The sequence below is a fragment of the Oryctolagus cuniculus genome, chromosome 15 (assembly GCF_051225735.1).
Source record: "Oryctolagus cuniculus isolate XC-2025 breed Fujian yellow rabbit chromosome 15, ASM5122573v1, whole genome shotgun sequence".
NCBI classification, from domain to species: Eukaryota; Metazoa; Chordata; class Mammalia; order Lagomorpha; family Leporidae; genus Oryctolagus; species Oryctolagus cuniculus.
In genome coordinates, this window is record NC_142881.1 from 2021770 (window position 1) to 2035007 (window position 13238).

Sequence of the window (13238 nt, forward strand, 5' to 3'; positions counted from 1 at the left end):
GCGCAGGGACACTGTCCTGTGACCATGTCTCACAGCTGCTCTGACGAATGCGCCTGCGTGACGTCCAGAGACGCTCTGGGTGGCGCTCCTGCGTGCTCTGCAGACCCCTGCGCCACCTCGGCAGCTTGACCAGCCCCGCTCGGCAGTGCCATCCAGAGTTCCAGGTGCCTTCAAAGTGTGAAGCGCTCTCTGGCCAGCAAGGGGAGCCATTGGGCTGGCGTGGGCGCGCTCTGACCGTCCTGAAACGCTGCAAGAGGCCAGTAGTAAGAGATTTCAAGTGACTCAATGACAGCAACTGTGCTTCACTTCACTGTGCAAACACACACTAAGTCCTTTTAACTGAATCTGAAGATGTTTATTGCGTTCTATTTTTGGTGGAAAAACGTAACATACATTTCTTTAGCATGGCCCTGTGAAATACACAAAGCGTAACTGGGCAAGCAGCACCTTCTTGTTCCTAGTCCCCCTCTGAGGACTGAATCATGACCTGCTCCACCGTTACTGGGCTCCCGGCACCAGTCGGACATCAGCTCGCCTGTCAGTTCTCTCCTCTCAGGATAGGCAGCAACTCACCATTTTCTTTCAGTTCCTAAAAATAAAATAAAATAAACAGTAGAATACACATGCATAAATAAGAAATGAAAACATCCATGCCACCAGGCTTGCACCTCGGTCTGAACCCAAAGGAACACGCTATGGAGCTGTGTGTGCTGCCGAAGCCAGCACAGACCCTGTGGAACGGAGACTCGTCTCCAGCACCCTCAATGCTGCACACAAGCCGCACACGTGACCAGAGGACACGTCACGGACGTCCTCCCAACCAGACTGTCCAGCAGAAGCTAATACAGCCACGGAACAAACGGCGGCGCCCACTTAAATTACAGCAAGCAACAGGAAAGAGAGAGGAGCCACGTGATGAGAAAGCCCACTCAGACACACGCCCCGCTCCTGCGGCTCCACTCACAGGGAAAGGACAAGTAAGATTTTCCAGTTTGGAATCGACATTTAATTTGATGTGACATTTCATGTTGTCCCCAAGTAGCATGAGCATCAATCAGTGGAACCCCCGAAGTCCACACGACCTCCCCTCTGGGCTAACGCCAGCCTGCATGATTCTGCACACACACAACCCTCAGTGGAGTCCGGCCCTCCTCCTCTCCTGTTAAGCAGCAGCACTTTCCGAGTGGTGGGAGGCTGTGTGGCCTGGGGAAGCGTCTTCTCGTCCGCCGCCTGAGAACAAGAATTAGAGTAGCCCAGGCAGGCACCAGGAGCCAGAGTGGACACCCCAGTGTGCCCCTCGCATTCTCAACCCCTCTCCACAGCCGTTCAGGTGCAGCAGCAGGGCGAGCAGCCACCAGGCGCAGGCCAGCCCTGGGGACACCGAGGCCCTGGAGTAGCTCACGCTGTCTCCACTGACTCATCCAACAGAAGCAGTGCTCAGGGCCCCACAGGGCCAGCTGGACTCAGCCCACCCAGAACGTGCTGGACACAGGACGCACAGCTGCCCTTGATGCTAGGAACAGAACAGCCCGGCGTCCTGTGAGATATTCCCGCATCTGCTCGAGGAAAAATGTTAACAACATTACAAATTTCCAAATGCTCATGTTGTACCAAGTAAACACAAGAAGCCCCATCACCCGACTGCATCCCGCGCAGCTCAGCTTTTACAGTTAAATGAGATTTATTGATTGTGTCTTCCCAAGAGCTACATGGCGGAGGTGCAGGCTATAAAACACTCAGACAAGAACACGCTGGGAGAATCCGGGGTCTGAAGACTGTCTTACAAAGGACACACATACATAAAATACCCAGTGCAGATCTATTTTTGTTGCTTTGGGGCCATTATGAAGGTACAGTTCTCCCTCCAGGAGTGAGATAGTTTACTAAGAAAACAGGAAAACGCCTCACTGGCCTTTTTAAGAGGCATCACATCAGACCTGGAACTCGGGGACAAAGCTGCACAGGAGCAGCCACACGAAGCAAACGGCTGGAGCCGCGGTCAGGAGCACAGGACGGCCGCTCCTGACCTGACCAGAGGTGGCACTGCCTGCGCCACCTGTTCCGCTAAGCAGGCAGCCGGGGCAGGCTGGACGCAGTTTCCCAGCCGGGCCCCGGGGAGCTGCCACCCACCTTCACCTTCTGTGACCGCTGGCTCCCACCTCTCCAGAAAAGCCCAACCTCCCACTCAGCCCCCGCCCCTTGCTGTCCTCCTCCTCATCCCCAGTGTCCAGGGCGGGCCTGGGCAGGGGCGATGCTTCCAGGCACTGACGCTGCAGCTGCCACATGGGTTTGCACAAACCAGTGTTGCTGTGATGCACACGGGTGGGAAGAAGCCAGCCGTCCTACATCCTGGACCCGAAACATAAGGAAAGCCATGTCCACTTAAGAGTCCTGAGAGTTCACATAGAGCAAGTTAAAGCCCTTCATCCACCCCAGGAAAGGCAGGACAACAGGACGGATTCAGAACACACATGCTACCTGACACGAGGATTCAGAACGCACACGCTACCTGACGCGAGGATTCAGAACGCACACGCTACCTGACGCGAGGATTCCCTGGCATCTGAAAAGCAAAGAGGGATCTGCATCTTTCCCCAGGAGACCAAGCCCAGCGACCCTGGCTCTGGGTGTGGCAGGCGGGGCCGCGCCGGCTGTAGGCCTCCAGCAGCCTGTAGCCCACGGCTTCCTGCTCCTCTTCCCGCTCCATGCACTCGAGTGCAGACTAGCAGTCATTCTAATAACCAGAATGCTAACAACAAAGCAATAAAGGGACAGGCAACTTCAACAGCAGGAGCAATGCTTCTGGCTGCAAGAATCTGACTGATTCGCTGACAGGTTGGCCTTGAAAGACACAGAAAAGAGATTTAAATATAGAATTTGTAAGAAAATCCAAAGCCAAGGGGATGGTGGAGGAATGCCGAAAACCAGGAAAATACGACAGGAACCTCTGCCTGGCCGAGTACAGCACAAGGGAAACTAAAATCACGTAACCTGGCAGAGTGGACTCTGGCCGGCAGGTGGTGAAGAGGCGCTGGGGGCAGAGAGGAGGGCCTGGGAGGGTCTGGCAGGGCAAGTGCAGGGCAAGTGCAGTGAGAGGACACGACACTGTACACACAGGGACGCCCACCCTGGGCTAGAAGGGACTGAACAAGCAGCTGGAGAACAGACGGGCCCAGGGTCCACACCCAGAGAGACGGGCCCAGGGTCCACACCAGTGAGATGGGTCCAGGGTATGCACCCAGTGAGATGGGCTCAGGGTCTGCACCCAGAGATGGGCCCAGGGTCCACACCAGTGAGACGGGCCCAGGGTATGCACCCAGTGAGATGGGCCCAGGGTCTGCACCCAGAGAGACGGGCCCAGGGTCTGCACCCAGAGAGATGGGCCCAGGGTCTGCACCCAGAGAGACGGGCCCAGGGTCTGCACCCAGAGAGATGGGCCCAGGGTCCGCACCCAGTGAGACGGGCCCAGGGTATGCACCCAGTGAGATGGGCCCAGGGTCCACACCCAGTGAGACGGGCCCAGGGTCTGCACCCAGAGAGATGGGCCCAGGGTCCACACCCAGTGAGACGGGCCCAGGGTCTGAACCCAGAGAGATGGGCCCAGGGTCCACACCCAGTGAGACGGGCCCAGGGTCTGCACCCAGAGAGATGGGCTCAGAGTATGCACCCAGAGAGATGGGCCCAGAGTATGCACCCAGAGATGGGCCCAGGGTCCACACCCAGTGTGAAGCGTGGATTTCAAAGGCGCCCAGGTCTCCAGTTCTCAGGACAGCAGATGAGGAGCTTACCTTGACAATATCCAGTCCTCCCACAAGCTCTCCCTTCACGTAGAGCTGAGGGTACGTCGGCCAGCTGGAGTACGCTTTCAACCCTTGCCGAACCTAAACAGACAACAGGGACCCTGAAGCCTTCCTGTCATACCCTGACTGTTAAAACCAAGACTAAGGACAAAACACAAAATACAAAACTTACTTCTTCATCCTCCAGTATGTCGAAGGTTTCATATTCAATACTGCAAAAAGGAAAAACATTTCAACAGGAAGTAGTTTTTTTACACAAAAATCTAAAACCCATTGATGTTATTAACACAGTCCAGAAAAGCAGATCAACTTTTCCACTGCTAACATGTGCTACAGACCGACAGAATGACTTTACTTCTCGTCTGTCTGCTCCCACAGAGTAAATCATCCCAATTCAAACTGATCTGGATTCTTCTCTAGGTAATACAAGGGTACTTCAAAAGCTCGTTGAAAATAGAATTAAAAGATAATTTCGATGTTAAAAATTCTGAAATTCATGCATACAAGAAGTGGTCAAAGGACTGGAGCTATGGTATAGTAGACTAAGCCTCCACCTGTGGCAGCAGCATCCCATAAGGGCACCAGTTCGTGTCCCGGCTGCTCCTCTTCCAATCCAGCTCTCCTGATGGCCTGGGAAGGCAGTAGAAGATGGCCCAAGTGCTTGGGCCCCTGCAGCCACGTGAGAGACCTGAAGAAGCTCCTGGCTCCTGGCTTCGGATTGGCTCAGCTCCAGCCGTTGCGGCCATTTAGAGAGTGAACCAGCGGATGGAAGATCTCTCTTTGTCTCTCTGTCTGTAACTCTGCCTCTCAAATAAATAAATCTTTACCAAAAAAAAAAGTGTTCAGAAGGCTCACAGAAAATGCACATCGTAAAAAATGCACGGACTTCCCATTTTTCCCTTGAACTCTCTTAAGTTCCCTCGTACGGGGGTTATGGGGTAGATCAGGAGCTAGCAACATGCTCTCACAGGCCAACAGTGAACATTCCAGACTCTGCAGCTCCTCAGTTCTGTTACAGGGTATAGAACAGCCATAGCCACAGCCACAGCGCCCACTTGCAGGGTGCGTGTGTGTTCCCACACCACCCGAGTCACAAAGCCTGCGGCCAGCTGTAGCCTACCGACCTCTGGAGCCCAGCACTGAGTGCGCTCAGCCCACTCCTGGCCCCAGCCCTCCTACGCAGCTGCTCTTTAATGCTCACAGAGCAGGATGGGGAAGTGGCACCACGCATAAAAAATAACTACACTTCCTATGAAAGGGAATCTGCATTCATACGGAAATCTTGTTTACTTAGTAACAAGTTCCAAAGAAAACTGCCCACAGGAACACTCAAAAAAAATAATAATAATAAAAGGCACTGATGATAGTATAAACAAGCAGCAAGTACCAACAAAGGAATGTTTAAAAAGCAAAAAAAAAAATCAAAGAAAAAAAGACAGGGTGAAGTCTTCGTTCCAGGCAAAGCACAGAGGCGAGTGCCTTCTACCAATGGTGAAAATTCTGAGCTACGGCCTGCCTGGGAAGGGCCACGACTGCGGTGGGCAGCACCCCCGCCGGCACAGCTCCACCCGCTCCGTGCAAAGGCAGCGTTGCGTTTCACACTCCTCACACTGCTCCTCCATGCCCCCCACAACACTCTACTACTGGAGACAAGGGTAAGAATGGATGAGAAATCAGAAAATGCAGCTTTCTCCCCACACTCACTCCCGGCAAGATGAGGCCTGTTCATGAGCCCTGCATGGTGAGCTCACCATGGCTGGCAAGTCTGAGTGGGAGCTCACTGTCTCCCAAAGAAGCCCCTGTGCTGGCGTAACTGGCACGTCCCACCCACCCAGGGTTAGACACCCCGGCAGAAAGCCCAGTCAGAGGCCGTTCTCTGACCCTGCAGGGCTGGCGCGGGCGGTCTGGCGAGAAGACGATGACCTCTCCCTGAAGGAGCCTGCGCTGCTGGCGAGAGAGGGCTGAGTGTGTCTCCCTGCACGCCATGGCAGAGGGAGGTCCATAAAAACGACCAAAACTCAGCCAGCCTCCCCCCTGCGGAAAAGGGAGCAGGCATGGGACGTGCATTCAGCTCCTTGACTGTGCTCGCCTCTGTGAGAGCCAGACTTTGGAGAAATCAACTGTCTCTTGTTATGTCCTCAACGCTGTGTGTCAACCCGTGCTACTCAACTCACCCTCAATCCTGCCCACAAATGGTGAGAGTCCCAAGACTACTTTCCCTGTCACTTCATGGGGCTGTGCAATCTATTTAAAGGCACAGTTAGGATACATATTATAGGTGTCTTAAAAAAAAAAAAAAGCAATTTTTAAATAAAAAAGTAAGAAAAGAACATGTGATTAAACCCCACAGAACACGTGCTTACAAAAACCCCAACAGCTCCCTCACCAAGCAAGTCAAAAGCCCGAAGGCTGTGGCTCAGCCACCCGACCTCTCCAGCACAAGCAATGGAGCTGAAAGTGTGCCCCTCTGTTTCACTACTGCCGAGAAGTGCACTTTTTTTTTTTTTTTCCAAAGAAAATGTTGAAGCTCCCATAACAGGGTGCCCCTATTATATCTTTACACATGGAGAGACCTCAGGGCAGACAACCCCTGTGTGTCTGAATAGAAAGACTTTGGTAGAGTACTCCAAACACTACAGCAAAAGAAACAGATAATACCCAAATATAGACATTACAACTAAAAAAATTATCACTGGCAGAAATGTTAAGCTAGAATTTTTAAGTCTAACACACAAGAATGAGACTTACATACCCAGTACTATTTAGTATTTCCAGAATTTGTTTGCTGAATCCACATTTTGCTTCCTAGAGTTTAAAAACAAAAATCACAAAGATTATATATTTTACATGACCGACCTGGCATGGCTGTATGTCATGCTGCCACCCAATACAGCACCTGTCCAATGTAACCTACAGCTCGTGCTGCCATCCAGCATGATGTCACCTGTACCTAACCTGGCTAGCAAACCAGCACAGCCTGTCTGAGGCAGCCACCCGCTACACAACCAACCTCCCGTGTGTGTTCACAGCCCACCCCTTCAAGAACTGACACCACCTGGACACCACTGCTGACCCAGAACCCCCCTGGGACAGCACGTGTCCAGCAGCTTACTCTCTACAGTCAAGTCCAATACATCCAACCTAGATTTCTACAGAGACTTCTATTCATTTTTTATATAATTCACACAAAATTATCTTAAGTCCCGTAAGTGCCCATGGTAATCCTCATCCTGTTCCCAGCTGGGCTTTGGCCCCCATTTTTTATCATTACATACAGGATACCAAGTTTCCTTGAGATTAAAGAAACTGAGTTTTTTTCATTCCACAGGACACCAAATACCCTACCCTGCAGAAAAGATGTGCAGCCACATGAACTTTTTTTTTTTTTTTTTTTTTGACAGGCAGAGTGGACAGTGAGAGAGAGACAGAGAGAAAGGTCTTCCTTTGCCGTTGGTTCACTCTCCAATGGCCGCCGCGGCCGGCGCACAGCGCTGATCCGATGGCAGGAGCCAGGTACTTCTCCTGGTCTCCCATGGGGTGCAGGGCCCAAGCACTTGGGCATCCTCCACTGCACTCCCTGGCCACAGCAGAGAGCTGGCCTGGAAGAGGGGCAACCGGGACAGAATCCGGCACCCCGACCGGGACTAGAACCCGGTGTGCTGGCACTGGTAGGCGGAGGATTAGCCTAGTGAGCCGCGGCGCCGGCCCACATGAACATTTTTAATAGTTCTAACAATACTGTTTCCACAATGCATGAACTAAATATCGTAATAGCTCTAGTATGCTGGTTTTTAGAAGCTACTGAGAATAAAAAATCTGCTTTAAACCGACACTACAAAGGAAAAAAAAGATACTCTATCATTATGGGGAATTTCTAACTTCCTACATTTTGTTTTAATAAACATACTGGGCCAGTCAAAAACCTAGGTCCTTACCTAGTGATTCCAACAAGCTCAAGTGTACCTAACTCTCCGTGCTGGGGCCGGTGCTCAGCCACTCGGATGTCCGCACCCCATTTCAAAGGGACTGCTCCAGCTTCCTGCTGACGCACCCCCTGGGAGGCGGCAGGTTCCTGTCACCCATAGAGACCCAGACTGAGCTCCCAACCGCTGGCGTCGCCCTGGCCCAGCCCCGGCCGTTGCAGGCAGTCAGTGAGTGAACCAGCAGAAGGAAGATCTCCATCTCAATCTCTCTGCTTCTCAATTTTCTTGAAAAAATTTTAGTTTTCCCCTATTACCTCCACGACACTGGTTATATTAAACAGTTACACTAACTAATTAGTTTCACTCAATTACTTAAATGAAGGCCCACACTACTTACAGCAACCTAATTCTCAAAGAGCCCACTGAGGGGCCACGCCGTGGCTCATTTGGTTAATCCTCCACCTGCTGTGCCGGCACCCTATATGGGCACCGGGTTCTAGTCCTGGCTGCTCCTCTTCCAGTCCAGCTCTCTGCTGTGGCCCCAGAAGGCAGTGGAGGATGGCCCAGGTGCTTGGGTCCCTGCACCTGCATGGGAGACCAGGAAGAAGCACCTGGCTCCTGATCAGCATAGCGCCAGCTGTAGTGGCCGTTTGAGGGGTGAACCAACAGAAGGAAGACCTTTCTCTCTGTCTCTCTAACTCTATCAAATAAAAAATAAATAAATAAAAAAGAGCCCATTGAGAAAAGGGGACGTGAAGTCCCTGTGGTGAAGTCGCCTGCCCAGTGCATCCTGGGTAACGAGCTGGGTAGTGTCCATCCCATTGCCTCACTTTCCACAGCTTCAGCCTCCTTATCTCTAAACAGACCAAACTGTCCAGTCTTTCTTACCTCCACAACTGGTTATGAATTAACAGATTCAATTCCTATGAAAACTGTAAAATACACACACACACCCCTATAACACACACATATATATAAATGTTATATGGCCAGGTTTGGAAATTATTGTTGTCATTAGAATACAAAATATAATTAGTTTTGCTCAGACTAACAGTGAGTGACCTATCAATCCTGCTATTCAAAATAACACGGAATCATTATGTACTTTCATCAAGAACGCGACAAGAACCACATCATTCCGAGTCACAGCTGCCAACTGTTTTGCTTATTCAGCAAACACGTCCACAGGTTTACTTCTCCATGGTGGACACCTGCACAAGACGAGCCGGGGCAAACCTGAGCGCGCTCAGGCCCCCGACACTCAGGACACGTGGAGACGGACTGCACCCTCGGTCAGAGGAGGGCTGAGGGGACAGGAGAGCTGACAGAGTTTGGCAGCAGAGAGAAGTACACCCCACTGAGATGCTGATGATACAGTCAAGCAAAATGCAGATGACTGCGCTTGATCTCCATAAGTAGCATTGAAGGCTGGATAACTTCCTGATACCACTACAGCGTCATTAGCCAAAGCCAGGAAAAGAAGATTTGACTGTCCCCTTGGTGCAGACATGAACATCGGAAGAAATTACAATAAAGCCATTTTTGAGTTCTTTACCTGTTTGTTTCCTTTCATAAAGAGCATCACAGCAGCTTGATTTGTCAGCACTTTGAGCCTAAAGAGAGAAAACGGACATAAAACGGCCCAGCTCAATTATTAAACACCACTCTTCTCCGCTTCACAAGTCACAGGCACATCTGAGGGACGGCAGCGTGATCGTTCACAGCCATGCGTGGTACTGAACAAGCACACGCACTGACATTTTCCTTTATTTCATTCTCTCCCTAAGCCACTGTAAAACACAATATGGCTTTTAAGGCAACGAATGTTCCTTCAAGTTGCAATTTAAGCCCATCAACTCACAGCACTTAGAAAAGTAATAATAATAACCAATCAGTAAGGAACTGCTCCGAGTATGCTTCCAGCCCACCCAGCACGTCCAGAACCAGACCCGTGGGCTCTGCCCCGTGGTGACGCCCATGCCCAGTGCTCCACCCTTCAGGCTCACAAGGCCACCTGGAAGGCACAGACATCACCCAAACCAACTGTGAAAATCCCCACTGTAACGTCCTGCTTGCACTTCACAGCACCTTCCAAACACCCTAACTGACCATCCACACACATAGCAACCCCGGGAAGAGTCAGTGTGGGGACACAGGGTCACCCACCACTCTCTCCTCCCACCGCTGAAGTGGATGGTTTGTGGTTAGTGTCCCCTTATGGAATGAAGCTGTCCCAAAGCAAACACACAAGGCTCTACCCCTGCCACATCCGGTACAGCAGGATTCACTTCTCAGCGGGAGATGCAGAAACATGCTGCTGCCCCAGACCTCTCACGGAGCCACAGGCCACTCTGAGCTCAAAGATGGTCCCAGCCCTCTCACGGAGCCACAGGCCACTCTGAGCCCAGCCCTCTCACGGAGCCACAGGCCACTCTGAGCTCAAAGACGGTCCCAGCCGCCAAAGCAACCCTGCCGTTTGCTCACTGGGCGCCTGCCTCACTTCCACCTAACTCGCACCAGCTCCCTTTGGGTGCCTGAAAGCACAGGGGACTTAGAGCAGCACACTGCGACAACAGGCACGGCCACGGGACCCAGGAGCTAAACAGCGGGGGTGAAGGAAACGCGGGGCTACGGGAGCATAGCCCCGACCCCCGCAGGCTGCACAGTCTCTGTGACCAGAGAACCACAAGGACACCCCAGTGCCACTCTGTGGGAAACCTGCTGAGAAAGTCGGTCTGCCAGACGTGAAGCAGGACCTAGGAGGACAGGATACCCGAGGAGTTCACTGCTAAACATCAGAAATCCTCAGCCCATTCAGTGGCAAGAAAATGGCAACAGGAAGGCTGACCTCACCCTCAAGCCCCAAGCACACCAGGGGCCGTGTGCTGATCTATTTCAGAATAAACTCCTGTTTGAACCTCCACATCATATTTATTTCAATAAAAATCCCATTAAGTCTTTCCTGAAGTCCAAGTGTCTGTAAGACAGCTTCTCCAGAAGCTGGTTAGGATCCTCCCAAAAAACAGCAGACAGACCACACAGCTCTGAAACCAGCCTGGACCAGGGGGAAGCTCCTGGCTCCTGGCTTCGGATCGGTGCAGCGCGCCAGCCGCAGTGCACCAACCGTAGCAGCTATTTAGGGGGTGTACCAACGGAAAAAAGGAAGACCTTTCTCTAACTCTGTCAAAAAAAAAAAAAAAAATGAAATGAAATCAGCCTGGATGGTCACCTGCCGTGGCTGGAAGGGCAAGGAGAAGCCCACGGCCTGCTGGAGGGCACAAACGCTCCTGCTCGGTAGTCGCCACACCGGCGTCCCAGCACGGCGTCCCCAGGACAGCGAGAGCCTGGCTCCCAAACACACCACCACAAAATGGGCACTAAGATTTCCACAGTGCAAACTGATCTTCCCAAGGCTGCACGACTGCTCTGACTGCACACAGCTACGACTGGCACACAGACACCGAATTCTCGATTGCCACACGAACAACACCAAACTGGTGATTAGAATATTGTTCAGATAACAAACGATAGACGATGTGAAACTTTTAACACACTTACCTTTCCTCTAACTTGGGAGCTTTTGGGCAAATTGTATCTAGTTCATCTGATGCTTCCAGCTCCTGAAACAAGCACAGGTGTCAGTCTGAGAAGCGACCCTGCTACAAATCCCCAAACCACATCGCCAGGACACCAGGCCATCACCTAACCTGGAACGCTGAGTACCAACTTCAGGTCCATAGTAGCTAACATTCGAGAGAAATCTGCACTTGAGATTTATTACAACGCTTTGGCAAGCATGCTCTAAGTGGGATTTGGGCACAAGGGGCAGACCTCTCGGCTCTCACCTTAATTATATCAAGCCCTCCTATGAGTTCTCCAGAAACGTAGAGCTGAGGATACGTAGGCCAGTTGGAGTAGGCTTTGAGGCCCTGCCGCACTTCTTCGTCCGAGAAGATATCAAAACTGCTAAACTGAATGTTGTGTTTGTGAAGGATCTCCACCATCTGCTTGCTGAAACCTGCACACGGTAGAAGAAAGTGGAGAACTGAGCCGCTCTCTTTCCCTCAGACACGTACACAACTGGACATTGATTCAGACTGGATGTCAGCTCGGCCTCGCTGGTGACCCAGTCAGCACGGCTGACTCACGAGTGAAGAGAACACTCCAAGAAAACTGCATCTGACTGAGGGCCGTACTTCCTACACCCGCACATAACATCTAACTCTAACACAACTGTGAGGGAGACAAAGAAAGCGTCTGTGTGTGTGTGTGTGTGTGTGTGTACGTGTACATATCAAGGTTCTCCTTCAATATGAGACCATTTTTTGTTGTAAAAGAAACCACATCGGCCAAAAAAGCAGAGCCCTGAGGCCGTGGCACCTGCTGCATCCACCCCTCCAGCAGACACTGAAGTGGCCTTGAGTGGGGATGGAGCTGCTCTCCTGGGTCAATCCTGGGTGGGAGGAGAAAACTCTGCCACAGTTATTTTAAGCATCCTTGGAAGCTCAGAACCCAGTCCTGCCTCGCTTCCATCGACGTTTTACTACTTCCTGGGAGCCCGCTTCAGCGCGCTGACCCCTCCCGTCTCTAAGCGGGAGAAACCACAAAACAGGAAGAAGCACACTGACTCCCAGAGCGGACTTCTCTGCTGCTGGCTATCAGCAGTCTGCAGCCTGACGGCGCTCTCATCTCGCGGCATCAACCTGACAATTCCTTTCCTAAAACTATTTGCATTCCCCAATGTATGTAATGTGATTTCTTTACTACACTGTTGTGACAATTTTATGTTCCATGATTTTATTATACATTTGTGACACATTTTTGTTCTACATGTTTTTGACATCATCTCATTATAACATCAGTATTGAAGAGTAAGAGGGTGAGGATCAGTCTTTCATAATCTTATTAGTCTAGTCTGGAAATAGGGTATTTTTCTTTCCATAAGCTAATTCTTCCCAATTTTCCCCCAGTACTTTGAACCACCCTCCTCTTTCACACGTCATCATTCTTCTCGAATATAGTCACAATTCCCTGGAAATGAGCTAGTCTTCAGATTCAAAAAACCCTAGAGGACTTAACAGCATCATCTCTTTGTTTTGAAATAAAATCGAATTCTAAAATCCAGCACCAGATTCACGGCAAGAACAGGCTCTTCTAGATGTCACCCAAAAGCAGGTCTGCCACTAAAACACGGACCTACAACTGAGCGCCCAGCGTCTCCGCGACCCGCGGCTTGTTCAGATCAAGCACGAGGGTTTGTTTGTGCAGCACATAATAAGCTGCTTTTGCTACAGCCCAAGTGTTAAGTTCATGTACAGCCTCAAGTAAAACACTGATTCTGAAATTCTTCCATTCATCTGGGAATTCATTAGTAAACAGCTGACGGCTGATTGCTGATGGTTATCCTGTACTCATTTCTACTGGAACCGGCGGAGAGAAGGCTTTACTTTGGCTTTAGGCAATTACATGCAGACTAGAAAGATGAATTGGAAGTTTCATTTCTAAGGGTTAAAAT

General features: G+C 51.0%; 1 protein-coding gene across 1 annotated transcript in view; it reads right to left on the reverse strand.

The window, feature by feature from the left end:
* Window positions 1-333: 333 nt before the first annotated feature.
* Window positions 334-13238, reverse strand: part of GLRX3 (glutaredoxin 3) — a 32229-nt gene continuing 19324 nt past the window's right edge. The window contains exons 5-11 of the mRNA XM_051836642.3: window positions 11569-11741; window positions 11282-11343; window positions 9279-9336; window positions 6553-6605; window positions 3973-4012; window positions 3789-3881; window positions 334-589 (exon numbers count right to left, since the gene is read on the reverse strand). Of these exons, the coding sequence (XP_051692602.1) occupies window positions 539-589; window positions 3789-3881; window positions 3973-4012; window positions 6553-6605; window positions 9279-9336; window positions 11282-11343; window positions 11569-11741 (530 nt within the window). The 3' untranslated portion in view covers window positions 334-538. The remainder of the gene's footprint in view (window positions 590-3788; window positions 3882-3972; window positions 4013-6552; window positions 6606-9278; window positions 9337-11281; window positions 11344-11568; window positions 11742-13238) is intronic.